This window comes from Coccinella septempunctata, chromosome 3 (assembly GCF_907165205.1).
Source record: "Coccinella septempunctata chromosome 3, icCocSept1.1, whole genome shotgun sequence".
Taxonomy (NCBI): Eukaryota; Metazoa; Arthropoda; class Insecta; order Coleoptera; family Coccinellidae; genus Coccinella; species Coccinella septempunctata.
Window position 1 is genome coordinate 24,140,004 of NC_058191.1, and position 27,609 is coordinate 24,167,612.

The 27,609-nt window shown below is 35.9% G+C and overlaps 2 protein-coding genes across 2 annotated transcripts in view; both read right to left on the bottom strand.

Moving 5' to 3' along the window:
* The window catches only part of LOC123309044 (glutaredoxin domain-containing cysteine-rich protein CG31559-like), a 64,608-nt gene that overhangs the window by 24,671 nt on the left and 12,328 nt on the right, over window positions 1-27,609 (bottom strand). The window lies entirely within an intron of this gene.
* On the bottom strand, window positions 21,858-22,827 carry LOC123309045. The gene is made up of 2 exons (XM_044891889.1): window positions 22,303-22,827; window positions 21,858-22,228 (listed from the first exon to the last, which is right to left on the bottom strand). The coding sequence occupies exons 1-2, from the start codon at window positions 22,406-22,408 to the stop codon at window positions 22,017-22,019; spliced, it is 318 nt and encodes a 105-aa protein (XP_044747824.1). The 5' UTR covers window positions 22,409-22,827; the 3' UTR covers window positions 21,858-22,016.

Here is a 27,609-nt window from a genome sequence, read left to right on the forward strand (position 1 = left end):
AATTTGCCAGGGCACTTCTTTCAAAAAAAACCATTTTGATGAACAGCTTTATTGTTTCAACGCAGTAAGACAATCCGTCCTTTAGTTATTAGTTGGCCGTGACTAAACAAAATGATACATTTTTCCGCTATTGATGTTGTTTCTGTTGACTCCAAAATAAGACATTTTAAGTCATCATATAGCATATGCTGGAGTTCTAACAGAGGTTAGTGTAACGGGGTACCATAACATTGGGCGTATGATACAGGAGCTTAGGGAACAACCACCGTGAAAAATCCTTTCTCCACATGAATAGTGTAGTGATGACAGATTTGTTCACAAAATAAGCTTTCAATAGTGAAGGGTTTCTTATCCATTGACATAATAATTTCTTTTTTCTTCGACTGTCGCAAAATACCTTCATTGTATATCCAATGATGATTTCTAAATATAGTATACTCCATTCACATTTATTTTAGCACTTGGTTGGCCATGAAATAATTTTCTCAGGTTTTTGTAACTAGAACGGAGTAAGGTTGGCACTCATGAAATGTGGTTAATGTCATAACGCCGTTGCCACAACTAATATCAATTTTTATTACGAAAATGCCGAAAGTGATTTAAAAAAGAGAGAAGACAGGGTTTCAGGAAGTGCTATATAGAATTCAGGTCCGCTCATTCAAATAGTTATCAATGCGATATTCTAAAATCCACAATACGTCAGACGGTAGCGAACATATTCAATGTGAGAAAATTTATATGATGTTTCATCTGAATCTAAACGACTTATATTTCAGCTGAATATTTCCACAATCAGAAAGATTGTGAATGAAGAAGATGACAAAGAATTTCCTTCTATTGGGAGACCCAATGAGCATTCGAGAATTTTATGTTTGAGTGAATTAAGGGGTTACATGGGTTTCGTGGGTTCAAAAAATCAATTTTTTTTTGGCTCATTACTTTGTACAACATCTCAAGAATATTGTCCTAAATAAAAAATAGTTATTTTCCTATCAAGTGCGGAAAGTGATACTTGCCCGCACGAAACTCCAGTTGCCCGAACGATGCGAAGCAGAGTTCGGGTATGCAGTAAGCAGTAATCACTTTCCGCACTTGGCAAATTTAATCACCCATTTTTCTAGTGGTACTGGTCATTCGCCCGCACATAGCTAGAAATCAATGAAAATTGCTGACTTTTACATGTTTGACATAAGGGGCCAAGAAAATTCAATTATCAATTTTTCCAAACCTATATGAGATTTTTCAGTTTTCTCTTCAGCACTTGACAGAATTTCGCTAGCATTGCATTTTTTCAAAATATCGATGAAAAATGCTGGCTTTCCTGGGCTACACATAAGTTGGACCGGAAAATTCAATTTCCAATTCTTACAAATCTATATGAGATTTTTCAGTTTTTTCTTCGGCATTCGCCAGTATTTCGCTAGCATTTACTATTTCCGAAATATCGATGAAAAATGCTGAGTTTTCTGGGCTGCACATAAGTTGCCTGGAAAATTTAAACTTCAATTTTTCCAAATCTATAGAAGAATTTTCAGTTTTTTCTTCAGCATTCGCCAGCGATTCGCTAGCATTTACTATTTTCGAAATATCGATGAAAAATGCTGAGTTTTCCGGGCCGCACATAAGTTGGCCCGGAAAATTTAGACTTCAATTTTTCCAAATCTATATAAGATTTTTCAGTTTTTTCTTCAGCATTCGCCAGCATTTCGCTAGCATTTACTATTTTCGAAATATCGATGAAAAATGCTGGGTTTTCCGGGCTGCACATAAGTTGGCCCGGAAAATTCAATTTCCAATTTTTCCAAATCTATATGAGATTTTTCAGTTTTTTCTTCAGCATTCGCCAGCACTTTGCTAGCATTTTCATTGAAAAAATTTTCTCTTCGAAATGCCAGAACTTCCGGGCTAACTTGATACACCTATTCGATGGACCTCTACTGGTTTTGCGAAGCTTCCAGTGAGCGGAACAAAATGAAAGGATATACAGGCTGTTCAAATCGAAATAAGTTGAGTTATCTTGATATCACCATATGAAAAAAATATCAGGAACGTGACTGAATTCTGTATCTGCAAATACCCGTTTTTCTACTTTTTGATATGCAAATATGCATACTCCACATAAGCTGAGATACAGGCATAGTCTAAAAAAATTCTCAGAATTACATTACGGGGCATAAATTATGGTGAATTTATTTTCGATATTTTCGGTTTCTTTAAAATTTAGGAAGGTTCTCGAAAACCGCATATTGATGCGGTTTTTCTCGAAAACCGCATATTGTTTCGGATTCGAATAAATGATAAACAAAATTGATGCATATATACATAATTTGTTGGGGTCTAATTGAACTAGCCGACGATCATCACTCAAAGTAACAACAGAATAACAGAAAGACCATTCCATTGAGAAATATCATTGCTGACCATGGTTTCGGTCTGATTTGACTTCATTAGGGAAACACAACTTCCACCTCGACGACAATGGAAAAATTGATGACACCCCTGATCTATGCAAGTAGTGATCTACATTGGCGGTAAAAGAGACAAATAATGCACATCAGATGGTTCCACAGACTTTCAAATGCAGAAGTCTTGCAGCGCGCGAGTTGTATAACAATTGAGACTCAGGTAACGAGGGCCTCTCTCAGATAAAGCGGCCACATTCTGAGGATGCAATAAACAAGCTCTGTATGACGAATTCACAGAGGGAGCTCGGAAACCAGGAGGCCAGTATAAGCGGTTTAAGGATATACTGCATCAGTCCCTAAAATCAGTTAATGCCAATCATAACTGGGAACAACTAGCGTTAGACAGATTATAGTGGAGGTTTTTGGTCCACAATTATAATAGAGACTTGAGGAGAATACAGCGGCGGCCAGATCTGGTGGGTGAGTATGCATGCCAGGAGTGTGGAAGGATCTGTAGGTCATTGTTGGGTCTCTTCAGTCACAGGAGGGCACACAATCGCAAGTAGCCCTAAGAAATTATAAGTTTTGTAGTATTCACGTCCATGTTTGACTGTCACACATCGGACTGTTTATTAATTTATTCTTGACTTCCCATGGCCAATTTTAAGATATTAGCTTTATCAGTTGTATGATGAGCCTTGAGAAAGGAACAAAATAGTTCCGAAACGTTGGCGAATTCATAAGTGATTGTTTTTCGTTTTTCAACCTGTCCAAATTCCTGCGATATTTTACTTATTATAAGTTTTGTTTTTGAGTCTTTTTGTTGATTTATTCTCGATAACAGGAGACAGCAATGAATGAATGAGATAGAAAATGAGGTTCGACTCAATTCACATTTCTAACTTTCAGAGTTAAGATTAAGGCAAATATCCATTTGCACCAAACTCAGTTTGCAAAAAACGAATACTGTGGTCATCGAACAATCCACATTGAGCAAGGAAACGTCCACCAATATACTAAAATATTACAAAAATGTTTCAAAATTGGTTGAATTTTTTACACCCCATGTTTCAGAGGGGTTGCATATATGACCCCATGTTTTGGAACAAAAAATCAACCCCTTCATTTTCTACATCTGTAATAAACACCCTGTATTCGAACTGGTAATTTCTAGCTCTTTTGAGGCATAACAAAAAAATAATATTTTTTATGAATATGTAAGCAACATATTGCTTTATGAGAAGAGCTCTTCAAAAAACAATTCAAGTTATTGTTACTATTTTCTGATCTACTTTGTAGGAACTGTTTGATGTGTATCAGGATTCATAGTTGGCACTGTCGAATTCGAAATCCAAAATCAGGTGGAATATATTTCATGTCACCCTTTGCTTCAATTGGCATGAATAAATTTTTTAATCTGCGTTTTTGCAATACCTGATATTCCTATAATGTTCATTCACAAATATGTAGGTTTCTATAAGTTTCGACAAAACTGCAATGAGGAATACCAATTAAAAAACTTTAAATAACGAAATATCTACTTCCTTGAGAGCCAATTCAGCCAATGGAGATCGGATTTCGATCAAATTGTACACTTGTACTCGTACATCAGCAAGCAGTAGGTACAAATGGAAAATATCTGTAAAACGTTTTCATGCCAACTTGCCCGTAAAAATTATGCATCATTATTGTGTCAATGAGGAATACCTGATGCTATGGATATAACGATAAGTTTTTTCAATCTACCTCTACAATTTTTGACCCAATGCTGTTTAAATATGAGTAGAAAATCATCATTTGCAACCAACCCTCGTTACTAATTATATGTGAAAAACTCTTTCCATCGTTTCGTATTATAAACCTTTGGAAATCACACTACTTCAGTGATGAATCTATAACGAAGATAAGAACTTTTGGTTTCATAGTGCATCTAATACTACTTATACTACGCTACAAAGAAATAATACCTATTGTATAGTTTTTATGTGAAATAGTCAACTTCCCTGATTGTATCCAAACCAAACGATCTCATCCGACTTTGTCATAAAATGCTGTTTTATAGATAAACTATTCGAATGATAAGATATTCTTTTCAATTATGCACATATCATTACGTTAAATCAACTTTGCTCTTCAAAACTGTATCCTTTTCCTTAATTTTATAATGAGGCATATTATGTTTATCAGAATTCTCCTGAGGCTAAAATAACAAACTTCTAGATCTCTTGCAACACCGTATCTTTTTTTATTTTCGTCATCCACAACATTCCTCTGTTTCCTGATCGTTTTGTTAAGAAAGGAACCAAAATTTCTTATTGATGGGGTCCCCTAATGTTTTAGGTCGGTCATCAAGAAATCTACCAACGAAAAATCTAACTTTTTCATCAACAACTCGATTACACTCGCCATGAATAAGAATAAGATTCAAGTAACCGTCATAAGTGAAATCAGGCATCTTGTCGGAACTTTCATGAACAGTGGACTCAAATGAGACTGAATAAAACTGAATTTCACAGATGCGAATTCCCGATGTTTTTCCCACAATTAATTATTCGATAAGATCAATAATTATAATAAGATGCTTTATTTTAGATAATTGTTATTTGTTAAATATCTCGAAAATGGTCAATTTCAGACATATGATTGATGGGAAATTTCTTATGGGTTCTTAGTAATAAGTGCAATCATAATTCGATGAAAAAATATTGATTTCTATTTGAAATAAGGCTCCAATAATATCTGTAGTTCCTGAAAAGTTAATCTTTCTAACTTTAAAGAGCAAAGTGCTATGACCACTCTCATGCTTATTTCCAACAGGGAAAATTTGTCAAACAGACAAATATCTCTGGGATGCTCCGGACATTGATCGACATGATCGAAATTACATTAAAATTCGATGGGGAATTCATAAATGTGATAATGTATCGGGTATGTTATTTCAAGATACCAAGTTAATACACTGCGCAAAAAAATTAACGCACATTATGGAAATCTCAAATTTATTCTACAACTGAAGGTGTTCTCAATGATAATTATTTTTATCAGAATTATGCATGCATATGTTATCCACTTTCAACGGTTTTCTTCAATACAGATTTTTTTTCCCAGCAGGAATAAAAAAAGATGATATTATCAGATTTTGAATGTATTGGCTCCTTTCTAAAATCAGTTGTTCTCGAGCAATTCTAGTGATCAATAGTTTTTCTTTCGTTTGATTTTCTACACTCGATCGCTATGCAACGCGAAACACGCAAGAGGAATGTGCCCAAGCGGTAGTTTTGCGAGAAGAAGGGTGGACATACACAAGAATTGCAGAAAGGTTTGGAGTTTCCCATACAAGTGTGTCCAGAATGTTGCAGCGATTCAGGGAGACAGGTATGAATGTCCGAAGACCAGGACATGGTAGACCACGAGTAACAACTGCCATTCAAGAACGTTACTTGAGAGTTTCTTCGTTGAGACAACGGTTTGCAACCGCTCGCCTCCTGCAAATTCAGCTTGAGCAACCTCATGAGGTGCAAATAGCACTCAGACAATAAGAAATCGCCTCAGAGAATATGATTTAAGGCCTCGTGTCGCGGCAAGAGGCCCAGCTCTTACCTCAGCCCATCGAAGGGCGCGTTTGGATTTTGCGAGAGAGCATATCCATTGGAAAGAGGCCGATTGGGAAAGATTTCTTCTCATAGATGAGTCTAGATTCTGTCTCTACCATTGTGATCGACGTTCCCTTGTATACAGACGTCCACATGAAAGATATGCTCAGTGCATTTTCCTGAATACTACTGGTTTCGAGGAAGGATCGATTATGGTATGGGGTGGAATATCTTTGACTGCTCGCACAGACCTAGTGGTCGTTGATAATGGAGCTATGAATGCTGATAAGTATATAAGGAACATTCTTGAAGAGCATGTAGTGCCATTTGCCCCATACATTGGTGAAAATTTCATTTTTATGGACGATAATGCCAGACCCCATCTTGCGCGCATCGTTCAGGAGTACCTTGAAGAGGTTGAAGTCTCTCGAATGGAATGGCCAGCAAGAAGTCCAGATCTCAATCCGATTGAGCAGGTTTGGGTCAACCTCAATAGAAGGCTGAGAAGTTCAGAAAATCATCCAGCTACTATTAATGACTTAGGAATCCAATTCGGAGAAATCTGGGAAGGATTAGATCAGAACATTTTAAGATAACTCATTTTGAGTATGAACCGTCGTTGCCGAGCTGTAATTAACGCAAGGGGTGGAAATACCAAGTATTAAATCACTTATCAGCATTTCAGTATTTTGAAAATTGCTCATTTTCCTTCTTTCACATAAGATTCGGTGAAATCCTGAATTTTTCTTCCATTTAATGTGTTTTGTTTCGTTCAAAACCTTCCCGGGAGAACATAAAAAATAAGTTATAAAATCAATGTAGAGTTAACTTTCATTAAAATTGAGATTTTCCGAATGTGCGTTAATTTTTTTGCGCAGTGTAGTTTCTTCCGGTATAAACAGAAGTAACAGAAACTCTTTCAGATATTCTCGTCATCCCCGATAGCACACTGAAAATGAATTTTATGAAAATATTTTTCGTAGTTCTCCGTATAACTTTGTGTGAGGTTAGGAAAGAATGACTCTGTATATATCAAAAAATCGGAAAAATAGAAGTTCAGGGGCTACATCCTGTAATTCCGACCTTTTTAGACAAATAAGTCCGACACTTTTTTGGATATCTCTTCTTAGCTCTCGCGTATTCCTTGTTTTACGTTCAGCATTTCGATTAGTTCAGTGGTCTTAATTCGTTGAAAGTACAGAACGATAACCGCATAGCCGATTATAAAAACGTTATATGGTCATAATGATCTTCTCTGGACTTCTCGCTTTTTGAACATCACAAATGTTGTACTTTCTATCCATTTGTGATCTCCTAATGAGGAGTAAGATGTGGTTTTATCTAATTTTTACTAGAAATTTTATCTCGGATGATGTTTAATGTGATAAATCTTCGATTCTTCACAATGAGAAATTGATAAAGCATGTTATTAAACCATTAATGAATTCGTATTCATACGTATACGTTCATTTTACCTCCAAAATTTTCATAGAGAAAAAAGGATAACGATTACCAATTAATTGACTATCGTAAACAAATTTATAATAATGATGTCAATGATATCTCAATACAGATAAAAATTTCTTCTTCACGGAGAAGGGAGTTAGAAAGCGATACTTACTACCCCCAAGTCTCGTTGAAAGCCGAATCAGCATAAAAATCATAAGGTCCTTTCGTTTGCAAAAAAGTGTAGCACTTTTCTACACTCGATTGGATTTACACCAGTGCAGAGGAAGTGTAATTTATCTACACATAGTCAAAAGAATATGTAGATAAACTACACCTCCTCTACACTGGTGTAAATTCAATCAGCAAACGAATACTAAAAATCGAGTGTAGAAAAGTGCTACACTTTTTATGCAAATGAAAGGACCTATAATGACTAATCATATCCTGCACTGCTCAAAAATTTTCAGTATTCGTATACATACCATGAGATGAGGTATGTTTGCGTATTGCAGACACGTACCTACACAAAATATGGTCCTCATGACTCAATGACTCAATCTGAAAAATTATAAGAAACTCATTTTTGCAAAGAATTGTGTGCTACCAATTTCGGATTGATTATCACGAGTTCAGAAGCCGTCCAACTTGAACAATCAGTATTTTGGTCGAAAAAAGGTTTAACACAACAAGAAGTTTCTTACCGTCACCAGGAGTAGTTAGTAGAGCTTGCAATCGCTATTGTACTACTGGATGTGACGCATATACTCATGGGAATGGCAGAGCAGGAGCTTCAACCGCTATACAAGATCGGCTGACACGGTATACTGCACGACAAAATCTCTTCTTCACAGCATACCGAATGATACTCATTCCAATGAGCTAAAGGTAGGATAGTTTCTGGTAAAGAAATAGGTTGCTTGACTTCTTTTTGAGGTCAAGAAGGTAGCAGGTACCCACGATTAAATATATAGCAGATTTCGTCTCATGGAAGGCTGTTGGTGTGGCGAAAGCGGAGTCAACATAAAATGAACTTTTCATAGACCAAACAACTCTTTCGAATGGTGGATTAGCGTGCGTTTGCAGAGGCATGTCAATTTTACGATTATGATTACAAGGATAGTATTCACTCTTTTCAGAAATAAAAAAAATACAGGCTTCTATACGAAATGAGGAAGTTTTTGATGAAAACGGCATGTTTTTCTGAATATCCCGTTCATGTCTACTTGAAAGTTTATTACTTCTGCATAACTAGTAACGAAAACATGATAATATTTTAGATTTTCTCGGCAGTCCGCTATCCGGATAGCACACTAAGAATGGATTTCATGATAATGAGTAGTTCTCCGTATTATTTTGGAGGAACTTAAGAAAAAATGGACAATGGTCCCGTTTAAATCAAAAAAGCAAAGTTAATTGGTAAATAAATTAAATTTTATATTCACATAGAGAATCTTACCAAGAAAATTTCCACAACGCCATGTACTATATGGCATTCTCATTTAAGGAGATGCACCCGAATCGGAAACTGTTTTCATGAAAGAGAAGAGAGCAATCAGAACCGTCGCAGGAATTATCAACAGCATCTCCCGCAGAAACTGCTACAGAAAGGTTAACATTGTGACTTTCTACTGCCAATTCATTTATGCTTGTCTCCTTCATGTTCATGAAAATAAGCATAAATACATCGGAAGTGGTGAATTCCATCAGTATGGCGCAAGTTATAGATAAGATCTGTGTATGCCATACCATAGAATACAAGGAACCCAGAAAGTTACTAATTACTTAGCGATTAAACTAGGTGCCCAGATCTCCGAGATCCCCTTCTTTCAAAAAAAAAAAGGGTGGGGCGAAAAAAATAGATTTTTTCCATCCTAAATTCGAAAGAAAGGTACCTGTAGTTCTTTCGTAGCGATACGGACATGAATGAACGGGTACGATCTGACGTCCCAGTTAATAGATCTTTTTTCAATCTTGAAATCCGTCATCTTTCCGATGATAAAAAACGAATGTCCATATCTATATGATTCCCATCGATGTAAAACAGCCCTCTTTGTGAGTGGTGTAAATTTTTTCTGATCATCGATCGTCACATAGGCGACACTTATGCTTAGCACACAGATGAACTTACGCTTCGCACATAGATGACACTTGTGCTTCGTCCCACAGATGATACTTGTGATTCAACGGATGTTCGATAATTTTGCTTTACTCGGAGTCCTGTGTGCTCATCTAAAGCGTTTTACCACCCCTTTTTTACCTTATTCTTTTAGTATTATATACTGATGATGATTATATAATCATCTTCAGGAGGAAATAAAACGGTTGAACGGTTGCAAAAAACGCCTGACAAGTGACAACTGAATGTTATGACCCGGTTGACGAACTTATGTCAGATGACTTCATGAAATAAAAATCTATACCTATACTCCATTCACTTTTATTTTAGCACTCGGTTGGCCATGGAAATTTGACACATTTCACTCTGTATAGTACTAAAATGTGGGGTTATGACGCTTGTCGAAACATTTTTGGGTTTTAAATCAACGTTATGTTGCCCGTTCTACGTAAAAGTTTCTGTTATTACGTATTTTATCACAATGTCGAATCTCTTCGGAAATTATGTGACGAACATAATTGAAGTTTATACAAACTGATTGAAGGCATACCAAATCCAGTTATTTGCATGGAAAATACAAGAGATCAGTACAATATCATAATATGTACTAGCTTGTGGAGAGTTAATGTTCATTATCTTCTTTGGCTAAAGTTTGAATGCGTTACATCAGTTGTACATTTCAAAAATATTAACCCGAAGATGAAATGCATATGTTGCAGTGGTTGGGAATGGGTATCTCCCGAAGGAATTAACAGATAATTACAAGAATGTTGAATTCTTCAACAAAAATCATCTTGCATCAATATAAGTAATAGGAATTGAAGGAAGTTTCAAGTCAAGATGGACTTCACTTTTGAACAAAAATTTCACAAGCATTAACAATTAATAGGACAAGTGGCTCGTATTTGTGGCTGTTCATCTTAATACATTGATATAATAATAATAATTAGGTATTTATTGGTACCTTAAGACATTTACAATGTATAGGACAAGTCAAATGAAAAAAAGAAAAATCAATTTTCGGAAACTTATTCTACGATGACATTCATCGAAAATCCTGTAGTAAACTTTTCGCATTAATTCACTCAAACATAAAATTCTCAAATGCCACCACCTTTTTGGGTCTCCCAATAGAAGGAAATTCTTTATCATCCTCTTCATTCGCAATCTTTCTGATTGTGGAAATATTCAGCTGAAATATAAGTCGTTTAGATTCAGATGAAACATTATATAAATTCTTTTACATTGAATATGTTCGCTACCGTCTGACGTATTGTGGATTTCAGAATATCAGGGTATAACTATCTACTATTTGAATGAGCGGACCTGAATTCTAAATAGCACTTTCTGAAACCCTGTCTCTTTTTTCAATCACTTTCGGCATTTTCGTAATAAGAATTGATATTAGTTGTGGCAACGGCGTTATGACATCAACGACATTTCATGAGTGCCAACCTTACTCCGTTCTAGTTACAAAACTTGAGAAAATTATTTCATGGCCAACCGACTGTTAAAATAAATGTGGATGGAGAATAATTAGTTGATTTTGTTACTTTCTGTTTTATATTTTATTACATGGCTACTTTTGTCACCATTTGATTGTAATAATTTCCAGAATAAATTTGATTCGAACTAACGTATTTTGTTATTCTCAAATAAAATCCAACATTCTGAATTTATCTAGAAAGGCATACTTGGGCATACTTCAAGGGTAAAATCATCAAATTAAAACTTGACCTATGTTCATTAGCTTCGCTCACATACCTACATAACTGAAAACACAAACTGTGGAAATAACAATACCTAAAAAAATCATCCTGGATACGTTCCTGATCCGAAAACTTTTGGAATGTATGTCCTACTTTCCACAAACCACGTCAGATGTTGAATAATGAAAGGTGTATGGAAGAATTGTTTTTGTTTCGAAGGAAGTTCTTCAAGATACGCATCAACGAGCTATCTAACAATCTAACCGCCTAAACCCCTTCTTTCCTTTGCATCCAGCTACGTGAAACACCAAATCATCTAAATCTGAACAGAGACGATTTACCGATTGATTTCATTCAATTTCTTCCGCTCTCTACTCCTTTTGTTTTCAGTTTCTTTCGTCGATTTCCAATATCCATTCAACTGTTCGAAAAAGTGTTGGAGAATAATTATAACTCGGTTTCATTTACCGTGAAGCTCAATAATCAGTAAAATACGCAGGAATGTTCAACTTATTCAATAAATGATAATAAAAATTAATTTCTCTATTATTAATAGATTTCTGTCAAGTAAAGGACAACTAACACTACAAACTACACAATTTCTAGTTGTAATAATCAGAATCAGAAATAATCGATTGAAATTCAGAAAACATCAATTGTATTTCAAATAAGTTCATTTCAGAAAACATCAGATGTAATTCAGATTAGTCAATTTAATTTCAGAAATGGTTATTTGTAATTCAGATTAATCATTTTTATTTCAGAAACCGTCAATTGTATTTCATAAAATATCAATTGTAATTAACAAAGAAATCCATTGAATTTATGAACTTTTATCTTGAATAAATAAAAACTCAACTATATTGTATGTATATGCATGCAACAATTTAAACGCCTACAGGCATGTCGTCCATAGAAATAGCAGCTGCATGGAAGAAAACTGAATCTCTTGGAGGCACACAGTTAGGAATTTGGTGATTTGTTTTCACATAGCATTTAATCTTCGGCCATATGAATTATGATTTCGATCGGATTCAGCATTGGATAGTAAAGGCCCAGTAGCAGCAGAAATATTGCTCCACTAGGGTTGATGATTATTTGCATAGAGCATTGTCACAAACGATGACTAAATGTGCTTACTGTTTCCCCATATCTTGCCACTGCTGAAGTAAAGACCTAACCCATTAATTTGCCGAATCCGTTGTAAATGGTCCTTTTCATCGTTTCATCGTTGATCTTTTTTTCTACAGGGTTGCATAAAAAAGTTAAAGGGAGAGGAGGGGCATGTATAATCAATCATCCTGTACTGACCTATCAAATAAATCCTGTAAAGTGTAGACAAGTAACACAGTGTATATCTTGAATAGGATATGTCATTGGTAGAGTACACATTACACATGAATAACTTAAGAATTATTTTATGTACAGTTGATATCATAAAATACGTATTATGTGAGATATTCATCCAGGGCCGTAGCGAAGAGCTTTTCCGAGGGGGGGGGGAATTCGAATTTTGGCGCCCCTCTTTAAAAAAAATTCACAGGATATCGAAAAAAACAAGGATATGGAAAAGGTGTATTATGATATGTAATACAAATATGTACCTACAGTTTTTTAAAGAGTTAATTATAAATGAACATGAGTATAAATGAAAATACCTCACAAATATTTCAAGTAACAAGTGTGATAATAAATCTGTGATTAATTAAACTAATCAACGAAACAAGAAAATATTCTCATGAATATTGCTATTCAGATACCACTTTAATTCTTCGTTCTTTTAATAGGCTCCAAGAAGTCACTATTGACTCAAGAGAAAGAGTTGCTGCGATTTTTTTTTCGCATTTCAGTAGAAGCAAATCGTTCAGACGCTGATCAGACATTGTTGTTCTGAGAACATTTTTTACTAACCTAAGTTGACTAAACGTTCTCTCGTTAGTACTGGTACCATAACCAGCGGTTACGACAAATCTTAAAATGTAATCGGCGAGTTTTAACATTTTATATTTCGTTGCCAATACACCAGCTACTTCAGTTAATGATTTACATGATTCGCAATCAGAAAATAAAATCATGAGTTCGGTAAGTAATGCTTGTGGGTCTGGCCTATCTAGCTTTGGCGGAATCATATTGATCAATGCTTCTACGTACTCCAGGTTCAAATTTTGTGATTTCAGCGGAAAATGGAAAACTTTAAATATTGGATCTAACGTTTCTATTACTGATATCACGTTCAATGATAAATTATTAATGAGCGTGTCTAATACTTGTTTGAACTCTTTTCTATAACATGTATATAAACCTAAAATTGTCTCATTTTCATTTCTGCTATAGAATTTTTGGGGTCCTAATCGACGCCGATGAAATTTTTTAAAGTCTTCTTCAACATTGATGTCGAATTTTTCAGCAAACTGCTTTGCGCTGGCGATCAAATCATCGATAGATGAGCTATTTTCATTCATTGTTTTCAAAATTTGAATGTGTAATTCTAATATATTATTGCAATCGATCACATTTATTTCGGGAGTCTCGATAGATTCAATTAAATTTTTTAGTTTGAACATCACATTTTTCATGAAATAAAGGGTTACAATGAAGTCAAAATTCAAAATTTTCTTCCTCAATCCTGAACTTTTTGTTCTAGAGGTGCTGTCAAAGTCAGTATTTTCGGCAATTTCTTGGAGGAGTTGAACTATCTCTTCGTAGGAAATATTGACGGCCTTTATGCTTTGGGCTCTAGCAACCCAGCGTGTTCTAGACAAATTTCTGAGTTTCAAAGAGTTTTCAATTTTATGTTATGTTGATTTTATTCATGTATCCGTCACATTTGCGGCTTTTTCCGTCTCAATTTTCCTTTTCTGCGCCCTTTTTCTGAATTCCGCTCCAGACGGTTTGAGCTTTTTTTGGCAGGGATCCATAATACGATTAAATGCTTCTAAATGGTTAAACTCATGTGTTCACACCGCTGACCGCTCTGACAACGAGACTTTACAATGCCGCCACTGTAGTTCCCATGAATCGACTAGATGGCGGGGCACGCAGTTTGTTATGATTTCGCGCCTGCGCGGTCTATTTGGCGCCCTTTCGAATGTGCTCCGGGGGGGGACGCTCCCACCCCTATAGCGACGGCCCTGTATTCATCTGACATAACCTTGAATAATATTCGTAATCTTTCGTACTTTCTAAATTACAAATGACGGTTTCTGAATTACAAATAATTAATTCTGATTTACAATTGATGGTCTCTGAAATTAACCCTTTCAGTCACAAATTTTTGTTGTGTCATTGAAAAAATATTGGACCTGTGGAATCTTCCCTACAATTTTAATTAGAACTTTTCATATGTTCATTTCACCCCCAAAACGCCCCTATCGGGAGTTATGGCATTATCCCAAATGAGGACATTGTGATCAGAAGGTTGTCGAGTAAGATATTAATATGTATGTCCTCAAATGAGGACGCGGTGACCGAAAGGGTTAAATTGACTAATCTGAAATACATTTGATGTTTTCTGAAATAGAAGTGACTAAACTGAATTTCAATTGATCATTTCTGAATTACAACTGGAAATAGTGTAGTGAATGTTCAACTACTCAGTAGATACATTAGGAGAAGGAGTTGATGTAACTTTGTGCCAAAAATGGATGAACCCTTTGTTTGTGGGGATGATTTGGTTTTTTTTTATAATCTTTTATTTTATATGAAGGAAATAGTTAAACTCACTGAATTTTCACTTCTTTCACGTATTTTGAGATCGGTCACAAATATTTTTTTCAGTGTTCTTATTTCTTCTGAACAGTACCATTCTCTGAGATTGAAATAATGAAATAACAAGCCACATATTTTATCCATCTGTTGAATTTAATCTGAACTACATTTCCTCCAAAAAAATATGAACACATCGAGAGTAAAGTGCATTTGCTTATGAGTATTCTGCTATACAGTCTGTTATCGTGATCCGTTTGCAAAAAGAACTGATGAGGTTAGCTGAAGAAGATTTTTTTAATACTCTTGTTGATTATTGTCAAAGAATACGAAGCCATCAAGAAGCAGCTACACTGTTTGGTAATTTGAGCCGGTAGAGCGTGCCTTTATATTGATTTGTTTATATTCAAACATGCCATTTTTACGATAACGGGATAATTTTCTATAAATCTGCGACTAAAAAACTGCATTGAAAATACAAGGTATCCCATTTAAAAATAACGACTCTCTTCTGTAGGGTGTGTTGATTCGTAAAAATATTTTAACAGTAGATCGCAGTAGATTCTGGAGCTTGAGGTGAAATAAACACTTTTTTCTCCATTTTTTTCCGATTCGCCCTGATAAATAGATAAAGCCATTTTGAGTTTACATAATAAGCTGTACCACACCTGGAAAAAAAAATTACCTGCAGAATAACTAGCTAAATCTGGGACACTAGTGACACTACACATCTGTGAATCTTTTAAATAGAATTGTATTCAGCCAAAGTACCAAATTTTTCAAATTTCACAGATACTTTTCAATTTTTGAACATAAAATTACCCAAAAACAGCGCATTATACGAGAAAATATGAAAAATACTTTTATTTTCAAAACGTTCAAATATTCATTATACAGGGTGGTCCAGATCGTAACCAAGAAATTTAAACCACGTATTCTATAATACATCAAAAATAAGCCCTAGTTTGTTATATGAATATATGTCGAGAAATGTTTCCTCTCCGAGATACGGGGTGTTAAAATTATAAAGAAAAAAATGTTTTTTATTAATAACTTCCACACTGCTTGAAATATTTTTATGAAATTTGAGACATATGTTTCGCATAATATCATTTCTTTTCTATTCTACCAGTGGCGTCCGTAACTTTCAACATCCCGTATCTCGGAGAGGAAACATTTCTCGACATATGTTTATATGACAAACTAGGGCTTATTTTTGATGTAGAATACGTGGTTAAAATTTCTTGGTTACGATCTGGACCACCCTGTATAGCGTCCAACCTAGTTTCAAGAGTTGGGTTCTTTGAATTTTTAGTATTTAAATGGTACGTAATGGTTATAATGAGAAAACTCGAAGACGTGGGTGATATCTTGTGTTCGAAAAAGAATCATCAAATAAATGAAAAGCTTTATTCGAAAATTCATTCCATTCGATAAAACCGTTTGTTAGGTAGAATAAAAATTAAATTTTTTTATGGTTTTTCAACAGCCTGTATCCTTTAAACCGAGTCTTTCTTTTGACCTCAAGAATCTACTGATGTTAAAATATTTGTACGAGTCAAAGACTGGAAGACTCACCCTGTATATCCCTGAAATGTATATTAATGTCTTCGATCTCGAACATAATCCAAGATAATATAACGAAATATTTGAAAAAGCTCTATAACTCAAAAGCTAATCAAGATATCTATGACCTTCTAGAATATAAATATTTCGAAAAGAGAGATTGGGGTTTCCTGAAGATTTTTTTCTAAGTTTTATAGTTCTCGAGATGCTCTTAGTGAGCAGTGGGAAATCCTGTACAAGCTTCAGTGGACACCCTACAGAATGGGCAAGTTTCCTTAAACTCCAAAATCGAATTTAAGATTATTTATGGAAACCCTTTTCCATTAGTTATCCAACACCTGAAAGATTCGCTTCAAAATTTAGAAATTTCAGAAATACACCCTTCGAAACTTAGTAAACATTCGAATATGTGAAAGCTTGTGACGTAGAATGCCTTTACTAAAATCTAGTAATTTTTGTTGATTCGACAACAGTGGCACCGATCAAGAAGATATCCACAGATTGCATAAAATTGTTTCTGTAATCCGTGTCATACCTTCTTGAAACCGATGACATTTTCTGTCATTGTTTGTTTTTTTTGTCAAATGTGATCACAAAACTTGATATTTATTACGTCTATGTTGATCAGAAAACTTTCATGACCATTATTGACCCGATGGGCGTTGCCGGATTGTGAAAATGACGTAGAATGTTCATAAGAGAGCACTTCTGAAATCAGAATTTTCGAAAGTGAATACAGACAAAATGCAATATGTTAAAATTCGAAAAAAATATATTTCGATATATTTGAGGTATAAAGATTTTAATAACATATATTTTGAAATTTAGGAAAATACCCCATTATTTTCTCACGCGTTGGAAGCGCAGGCTCGGCTAGTTAGTAGAAAGAAATAGCAAAATATGTCAAACCTCCTAACATACAGAGCGAAAAACCAAAAGGAATACGACTGCATTAAGCATAATTAGCTCCAAAATCACTGTAACCTTAATGCCATCTCACTATGCAGAAACCGTTAAGAATGACCCACAAATGTCTACTCGGAATTATTTGTATTTATAGCCTCTATGATAGCGTAGTCGGAAGGAATTATTATATTTTTTTTCGGAATGAAAATTATCGAACCATGTTTTTGTGTAACTGTGTCATCGAGCTTCATTAATAATATATTCAAAGAGGACAGGTGATTCTGTCCATATTCGATTTATGTTAAAGAGGCGGAAAACTCTGTAAGGAATTTGATACGGAATATAGATACAGAGTGTCCCTATACTCACTGAGAGCATCTCGAGAGCTAAAAAAGTTAAGAGATAAAGTGTTGTGTTGTTGAACTCCCTTTTTCTATAATAAGATAGAAGAAAGCAGATCATTAATATCTTGATTCAATAACGAATTATTAGAAAATTACTGTTAAATATATTTAAAAGCATCTTAGTATCTTAGTTTTTGTTTGAGATATGTATTTCGGAATCATCGAAACATTTTCTTCAGTAATCTAATGCTACTTTCATCTGGTCAGAGAAATAATAAGTTTATGTCAAAGAACTTTCCATAAAAGTTGGTGTTCTTTAAATGGGACACCTAATATTTCTCAGAAGGCTCTTCACGCCCCGATTCTCAAATGTCAATGTGCATGCGACATCACTAAATTGTTGAAAGAAAGCTGTAACCGGTTGAGTCATTGGTCAATTTTGCAGTCTCGAATGGGACATGAATCCAATAGAAGTTTGAGGTTGAGAGTGTTGAGACAAAGATTCAAATTACCGGTTTTTCGAAAATATCATTTGTTTCGAAGTTCGTTTTGAAGTAATTGAGTTTTCCGGTTTCATTCTTGGAATGAACTTATATGTGAACAATTCACATCTATGTGGACCTATCCTCTAATTCATCTAGTGTCTGAATACAATCAACTTATCTTCATATCATCATAAACATGGTGGCCCATTTCAAGATCCACTGAAATGACTATATTTGACGCATATTTGAAGAAGCGACTATATTCATGAAAAGACGGAGAAGTAAGAAAAAATTGAAAATAATTGTTTGTATTAAAATGAATTAATACGTAGCACATTTCGCCTAATTGAATGTTTTCCCATGACTAGCATTTCACAGTACTTTATCCTCTGTGTCATTGCGGTGTCAACTGCGGCTGAAAAAATCAGAAAACAAACTATTTTTTCATTTTGAATATCTTCATACAGAAAACAAAAACAAATGATTCTATGAGAAATAACTTTGAACTGAAAAGTCGGTATCGTGATACAATTTGAAATCTGCATGACGCTAAAAGGTTGAAAAATTTTTCGTTTCAATCACTCAAAGATACGCAAGTAAAAATACAAATAAAATTCTTCATTATATTGGTTGTTATGTCAGCGAAAACACGATTTATGAAATGAATATACATGGTGTATGTCAATCAATTAAATCATCACATAATCATACAGGGTGATTGATTGGGAGATGTGCATACAGTAAGGGATAGAAGACCCCAAGGTACCTCTAAATAACCTATATTTAATGGGTCTATCTTTCTTTATTACTAGGATACAGGGTAGCAGATAATTCATGAACAAATAAATTGTCTTCCCAAATAGTACTTTTCCATATTCATTCCATGAAATCATCAATCCATTCAATTTTCATTGAAATATGAGAAGACAAATCATTATTATAACAGCAACTGATTCCTAAACACCCTGTATATGCGTAAGAAAATCATCATAGCATGAGTAAACTGCACAACATTGGAAAAATAATGCAAACTAAGAATCTTGTTCATTCCGAAGAAATCATAACTTTATTGTATACAAAAATAACTTTGGAACAAATCTACATTACAAAAGTTAAAGATAAAGAAAATCAAAAAATTGGATTTTCTTTATCCGCTTCCAATTATTTTTTCAGATAGTGTAAGAATAATTATACAACAGAGCAGTTTGTACGGATTGATTAGACTGATTATAGTTTGGTAAATTTATACACTTTAGATTCATAATTGAAAGCATTTTGGTATGTCGAACATAAAGTGTATTATTTAATACATTTAAAAATACGTATGCAATGCTTTATTTTACTATTATCATTAAGAATACAAAATACATCAGAAGAGTTGAGAGATGATCATACTCTTCATAAACTTTTTAGGGTTTTCACTCCAAATCTCTGAAACAAAATCAATTAAAAATGAAATCAACGATTTGCTCCTTCGTAAATTCTTGCACTAATTTGTCAGGAGCAAATTAACTAGAAAAAATTGTTAATTTGCTCCTGACAAATTAGTGCAAGAATTTACGCATGAGCAAATCGTTGATTTCATTTTTAATTGATTTTGTTTCAGAGATTGGGAGTGAAGACCCTAAAAAGTTTATGAAGAGATGCAGAATCCTCCCAGAATAAATTTCAATCGATACCAGATGATCATACTCTTCTTCTAGCTAAAAAAAATTTGGCGCAATGTAATGATCACTTTACGCATCCAAGAAAAAGAAATCACGTCTAGGAGAAGACGGTTAATTATTGAAAAATCACCAAAATTTTCGAAAATTCACCGATTTTCATGTAAATTTAATATAATGGCCGTTTTAACCTCTACTTCAAAAGTGAGCCTATTTCAATGTGTGTTTTTCATTTTTTAGGGGTGTAACCGACACGTATAATGAGAAACCTAAGGATTGAAGCATGAAGCATTTAATAGATTGAAAACGTATTGAAATATCGCCATTGAAATTTATTTGATGCTATAGGTATCCTTCATGATACGATAGAACATCTAAACCCTTAGAAATCCACTGTTGGAATTCCTATGTCGCAAAAGTTAAACTCTAATTGTCCTTCAAGAACCAAAGGAGTTGCCATCCTTAGCTCACTCTTAGTAGAAGTGGTGAAGTCATCTTATTATGAGATTTAAGGAGTTGTAAGGATATTGTATTTTATTGTGTTTCTTGTCGATCCTATAAACACATGATTTTTTTATTGTCACACGGTAGGTACAAGTATACATACATACCTACAATACATTCATTGAAGTAAATCACTGAAAAACTTATTCGACTTTTAATACCAAAATCGGTAAAAATGAAGATAATATCAACGAGAAAATGAGCATATAAGAAGAAGTGTTTCTCATAGTAGATAACGCTTGGATACTAGTCATCGATGAGACGAATGTGAAACCAATGCAAGGTGTAAAAATGGACGCATATACGCCGTCTACGTTACCGTCCTACCTCAGTGTGCGGATATAAAAACCGCACGGTGAAAATTCTGGAAATAACGAACATTTATGATTTATCCGAAGGTAAGAGCCGTATAAATGTAACAATGGCACATAAACCAATGGCCACTTCCAAAATCCTATATGATATCATAACCTAACTCAAAAACGAACGTGATAAGAAAGCAATTCAATGAAAATCGTCTAACGGCCTTGATACTCGGAGAACGGTCTCATCCCAAACGGTATCAAAACAGTTTGCATCGTATACAATCGCAATCAGAGGTGAACGACTCTAAATGCGGACTAACCACTTGCCAGACTCGAAAAAATAAGAATTGCACCGTGTCGCATCAGGCAGGTAACGTAACGTCATATGAATTCGCAAGATTGTTTGCATGAGCATCAGCTTTAAACCGAGGATTACTGTTGGCAGATGCCAGCTATGTTGATGTTACTTCGTGATGCTATTTGAGTATAGTATCAAAGATATGTAATATCTTTGAGTAGGATCAATAATGCTGATAGAATGGGTTTCGAGGTTCTTTTGAGGAGAATGAATATTCATTGGTGAAAGTATATCGATGCTCAATGTCATGGTATCGTCGAAATGTTAAAAAAAGTCCATAAATATTCCTTAAATCCCTATCTTCTGCGAATTTTATGACATGGATCACTTTTTTCAATTCTATTATTGCTTTATTGACTGCATTCAAAACCTGATGATGAACAGACAGCATTTAAAAGAAATAATTTATTCGATAGACTGATTGACGTACTGTCTGCCAAAAATTGCGGGAAAGCTACAGGCAATACTCAGTTGAAAATTTGTACTTAGCAGTTATTATCCTTTCGAGAGACTATGGAAAATCGAAAATATGTTGGTATAATGGCCTATACAGTAAGATTTTGGAGTTTAAGTTGGTATTGCGAATACTAGGATGTATTGATATCTAGTAAGACTAGACCAGTTCCATGCTTAAAAAAATGGATGTAACCTTAATTACTGATAATTTAACCACAGCTAGTTTTTGTAGTGGAGACGGGGTGGATTCAAAAACAAACCTTTCTTTGAGATGTATTAACATAAAACAAATGGGCGCCAACGTATTTGAAATAACTTGGGTGTATAACGGTTGAACAAAATACGTAAATTCCAACCTTAGAAATTGGTTGTTGACTGTTGAGTGAGGTTGAAAATGTCTGAATTTCTCCCGGATCGTGATCACGAACGGTTCACAAGTAATTTACAAGATTTAAGTGTACATAAAAACTATGGGGAAAGCAAAATGATGTGACGTCTGTTGAAAAAAACTTGCGGTTGTCTCCAAGGTTCTCCAAACCAAATCCTCTAGGGTTTCAGGCCGATCAACACAAAATGGCGTCGGTGTCCGGCAAATAATGGCCTCCTCCAAATCGTCCCTTTCCACGATCAAGGAAAATGCAAAGTAGATAGCCCAAGAAAACCCTAAAAAACCCAAATAACAATTGGAATACCTATTTTTCATCAATTTTATTGAAGACAATTCGGTTTATTCTCACCTCTGTAAGAGGGTTCTATCTCCCAAGTCCACGTGAAACCGGAATTCTGAATTTGATATATCCCCAAATTGGGCTCGGATGATCTATCTCTTCCAAAAAATACCATAAACCAGATCTCCTATCCGGAAATTTCGAATAATCCCCTTGCAGGTACCCAGAATTTCAAATTCCAGTCTTCTTCCGAAAAATTCCGTCAAAATCCAGCACCTGATTTCACACCTCTCAAATCTCTTTCTCGAATCTTCGTCCTTTTTCTGTTTTTCTTCCTCAACCTCACTTTCCACTATCCCCAATTATGCCAACATTAGATCCCGATACAAAAATTAACATTGTTCTCGAAATATGAAGAATATTTTCCACATCTGTGACCGCCGAAAACACGTTACATTGTTGGCTACCTTGATACCGTCGATACACAGTTGAAGACAACAAAAATAAACAAACAATATAACCTCATTCCCAATTAATTATTAGTTAAAATAAAACCGTTACATTTCCCCCCTCTGCTTCAATATGATTAACCGCTCACGGTTAATCAGGTATCTGGTAACTCTTCAAGTCCTTCGAATGCCACACTCCTTGACTTTCGCCTGCATCATTCTTCAACACATAAGTCCATGGTGAAATTTTCTGAGATATCGTGTAGGGGCCAATATATTTCGGGGCTAGCTTTTTATTAAAATATTTAGTGGCGTCCGATAAAGCGTAATTTCTTCTCCAAACCTTATCGCCAACAGAATACTCCTCGTCTCTCCTTCTCAAATTATAACGAAGTGCACTCTTCTGCCCAGCGACCTCTAACCTCTTCTTAACGTCGGCAAATAGTTGCTTAAAAGCTTCATTTCTGGGAACTCCCGCTGAAGATTCATCTTCCCCCTCCTGAGTTAACAAATTCTTCTCATAATCATTTCCGGACAACGACATGTTTCTCCCAAAATTAACAAAATACGGTGACAACTTAGTGGTCTCCTGGCGGGCCGTCCTTAGGGCACAGGCAATTTTGTGAATCTCTGAATCCCATTTCCTATGGTTATCCTTAACATACATCGCTAACATGGTCTTGATCGTTTGGTTCTGTCTTTCTGTCGGGTTTGCTCGTGGATGATAGTTAGCATTATATTTAATTTTACATTGATAGCGATCTACAAATTTTCGGAAATCTGAGCTTCTGTACTGAGGACCATTATCACACAACAATAATCTCGGTACTCCAAAAATCAAAAAGACTTCTTCCTCTATTCTCCTTATAATGACTGCAGAAGTGGCTTTTCGCAACGCAAAAATCAATGAAAACTTGCTCAGATAATCGGATACCACAAGAATGTAAGTGTTTCCTTTCGTTGACCTCGGTAGTGGACCCATCAAATCAGTCGATATAACTTCCCATGGTCTTGATGGTTTGGAGTGAGATACTATCTGATCCCGAACGCCCTTAGGGTCATGTTTATACGCAGCACATACTGTACATTTTCTCACATAATTAGCTACATCTTGACGCATTTTCGGCCAGTAATATTTTTCCGTTAGTCGGGAATACGTTTTATATACCCCCATGTGTCCAGCTAACGGAGAGTCATGGGCTGACCTAATGAGTTCTGATCTTCGTTCCTTCGGAATGACTAATTTCCAGAAATCTTCCTTTACTAGCAGATCAGGATAGTCTTGTTTCACATATTTATATAATCTGCCATCCTGTATGCGCCAGCTAAGAAACTTCAGCGGTACTCTCTCCACTTTCATCACCATCCTGTTATACCATTTGTCTTCCACCTTATGTTCAGAGCCTCCTCCAGTCTTTACTTCATCCAACACAGGCATGGTCCTAGACAGCATGTCTGGAAGAGCCATTTCACGTCCACTTCGATGCTGAACTTTGAAATCGTACATCTGCAGTTTAATGGACCAACGACCCAAACGACCAGTTGGATCTTTCAAATTCAGTAGCCATTTCAAACAATGATGGTCAGTTACCACTGTAAAGGGAACACCTTCGATATAAGGTCGAAGCTTCTGTATGGCCCATACCACAGCAAGCATTTCTCTTTCCGATGTCGTGTATAACCTTTCTTGTTTGGATAGTGATCGACTTAGATAACAAATAACCTTGTCTCCCTGGTCATGAGGTTGATATAGTACAGCTCCAATCCCATATCCAGAAGCATCCGTGGCGATCAAGAACTCTTTAGTGTAATCAGGACAGCTCAAAATCGGCGCTCTTACCAGCAGTTCTTTTACCTTTTTAAAAGCGATGTCACACTCCGAATTCCATTCAAACTTCTTATTTTTCTTTGTCAATGCTGTAATTGGAGTCATTATAGTAGAGAAGTCCTGGATGAATCGACGATACCACGAGAAGCTGCCAACGATTCTTCTGACTTCTTTCACCGATGTTGGAGGTTTCAACTCTAGCATAACCCTCACCTTATCAGGGTCTACTCTCAGTCCTTGTTGGTCGATCACATATCCCAAATACTTCATTTCTGGACGACAGAATTGGCACTTGTCCCAACTGATAGTCACGCCTGCGCTCTTGAGCCTTCTAAGGACTTCCTCTAAAACTCTAAGGTGTTCCTCAAACGTTTGAGTCACAATCACGATATCGTCCAAATAAACAAACACAAAGGGTGCCAAATCTGCCAGGACCGTATCGATGAATCTCTGCCATGTCGCTGCAGCGTTGTGCAGACCAAACGGCATTCTCTTAAACTGAAATAGTCCCTTGTGGCAAATAAATGCAGTAAGGGGCTTCGACGATTTTTCCATAGGAATCTGCCAATACGCACTCTTCACATCAACAGTGGATAAATACTTCGCATCTCTGAGTTTGTCCAGTGTTTCTGAAACCAGAGGAAGAGGATAGCTGTCGCGTTCGGTTTTACTATTCAAAATCCTAAAGTCGACACAGAATCGGTATTTATCAGTGTTCTTCTTCTTGACCAGGACAACTGGGGAAGCCCAGGGGCTATTTGACGGCTCAATCACATCTTGCTCCAACATTACATTAACTTCGTCTTCAATCACCTTCTGTAGTACAGGAGAAACTCGATAACTTCTTTGTCTTATAGGTTGTGATGTGGTCTCAATTTTATGCTCAACCATGTTCGTACAACCTATCCCATCTCCCATAGTTTGTCGATGCTCGTGTACCAGCTCTTCTAGTCGTTTCCTCTGCTCGTCATTCAAACTGTCATGCAAATTATTCAGTTCCATGCTACATAAATCATTAGGGTTTTCTGCAAAATGCCATTCATTATGTTTCAAATCAGGGATGATACCCATAACAACCCAGAAATCATATCCCAAGATCAACGTATGAGGAATATCGGGCACAACAAGCATTTCAACAATCTTTACTCTGTCTCTCAGTTTAACTGGTACCTCAACAGTTCCTATGCTCTTTGCTCTCTGACCATTTGCCACTCTGCAATCCGTTGTGAATTCTGTATTAAGCTTTAACTGTAACTTTTTTAAAATCTCCCAACCTTTTCTTCCAACAAAAGTCCTTGATGCACCTGAGTCTAGTAGTCCCAACATTTCATAACCCAGTATATCCACCTTCAAATATGGCCTCTCATCCCCAACGGCGTGGTCCAAGATAAAGTCTAAAACAGGTTTGTAGCCGGACGAAATATTTGATCCCTCTCTAGTCCGACTTTCTAGAAGGGTCGTCGTCCGTTTCCCGAGGAACAGGTAGGACAATTCCGTTTAGTGACACCAACCTTCTTACATCCATAACAGTAAATCTTTCTCTTTTCAGCGCATCCAATAGCCTTATGTCCCGCCTTATTGCAGTTGAAACAAATAATCTCCTTCTGCCTCACTGAATCAGTAGTTCCACCTATCTCAGTGCTTGCTCCTGAAATATCCATTTCTGAAAGCTGTTCCTCTAATTTAACATAGGCAAGGTCTGGCTCTAAAGAACAATTTCTTCGGGATGACGGACCAGGATCAGCAGGGGACATTCTATATTCTATCCGTTTACACAACATTTTCAACTGAGCAATGTTATCAATTTCGAGAGCTCCCAATTGATTCCTGTAAAATGGAGAGATATTTCTCATCAGAATTGCTAGTTTAGCCTCTTCGGAAATTGGACAATGTAATCTTTGAAAATATCTTGACATTATAGCCATGTAGGTCCCTATCGATTCGTCCGGGCCCTGTGTTCTTCGTTTTATTTCCTCCAAGAGATGCTCGGAATAGAAGGGTGGTTGATACTCCTCCTTAAATTTATTTACTAACTCGTCCCAAGTCTGGACCTCTGCTCGACAATCCTGATAAAACTCGTATGCTCTCCCCTCGAAAAGATCAATTCCAGATTCCAACAATATCTCCTTTGTGACGTTTCTTGCTCGCCTCAGCTCTTCCACTCGTTCAAAAAATGCTGTAACTGACATTTTCTTCTTATCTCCAGCAAATTTGATTCCCCATTTGTGAGGTAGTATGGGCTTTATGTTACTAGGTCCAACTGTATTGGAGGTATTTGGTGTACTTGTGCCAATCGGCATCTGAGCAGCAGCACCAGCAAAAGGATCAGGCAAGGCCGCAGCCTGTATACTTCCTTGAAGAACGCATAAATTTGGGGGAATAGGTTCGATTTTTCCTTCAGCCTGGGTAGCCTTCGTGTTCAACTTGTTAATCATAGATAAAGTTTGGGCCACCAAAAGCCCTCGTTGCTTGAATTCATCAGCCTTGGAGCAGGCCATGTTATCTAGACGTCCTAAAACATGATTAAGTTTCGTCTGTAATTTCACGAATGTAGAGCTCTTCGAATTGTCTGAGAAATCCTCTATCACTTGGACGAGATCATCCAATTTCTGTGCAACTGCAACCATATCCTCCTGTACTGTGAAAGGGTAAGGGGGATAATGTAAACTTTCTCCAGACTTTTCCATTTGGCGTGCTAGGGCTAGGTGACTTCTCATTTCTTCTACGGTTCCAGGTGCAATTCCTCTCCATGCTAGTTCATAAGTCAATTCTTCCTTATCAAGGCGATTTATTTCAATTTTTCGCGACATATTTGGTATCTTATCACAACAGTGTTCGAGAACAATCAGCTTCAACAATACTCAGAAAATACTCCAAAAAAAGATTACAGAATCAATGGATCGGATGAAAACCCCTTCGACAAATGTAGGCCCCACGTTGGGCGCCAAAAATGTAACCTTAATTACTGATAATTTAACCACAGCTAGTTTTTGTAGTGGAGACGGGGTGGATTCAAAAACAAACCTTTCTTTGAGATGTATTAACATGAAACAAATGGGCGCCAACGTATTTGAAATAACTTGGGTGTATAACGGTTGA

Coding starts and splice junctions, on each gene's coding strand:
- LOC123309045 (XM_044891889.1), bottom strand. CDS start 22,408: ATGGTATTTTTTGGAAGAGATAGATCATCCGAGCCCAATTTGGGGATA. Junction 22,229..22,302: donor GATAGAACCCTCTTACAGAG/GTGAGAATAAAC, acceptor TGGGTTTTTTAG/GGTTTTCTTGGGCTATCTAC.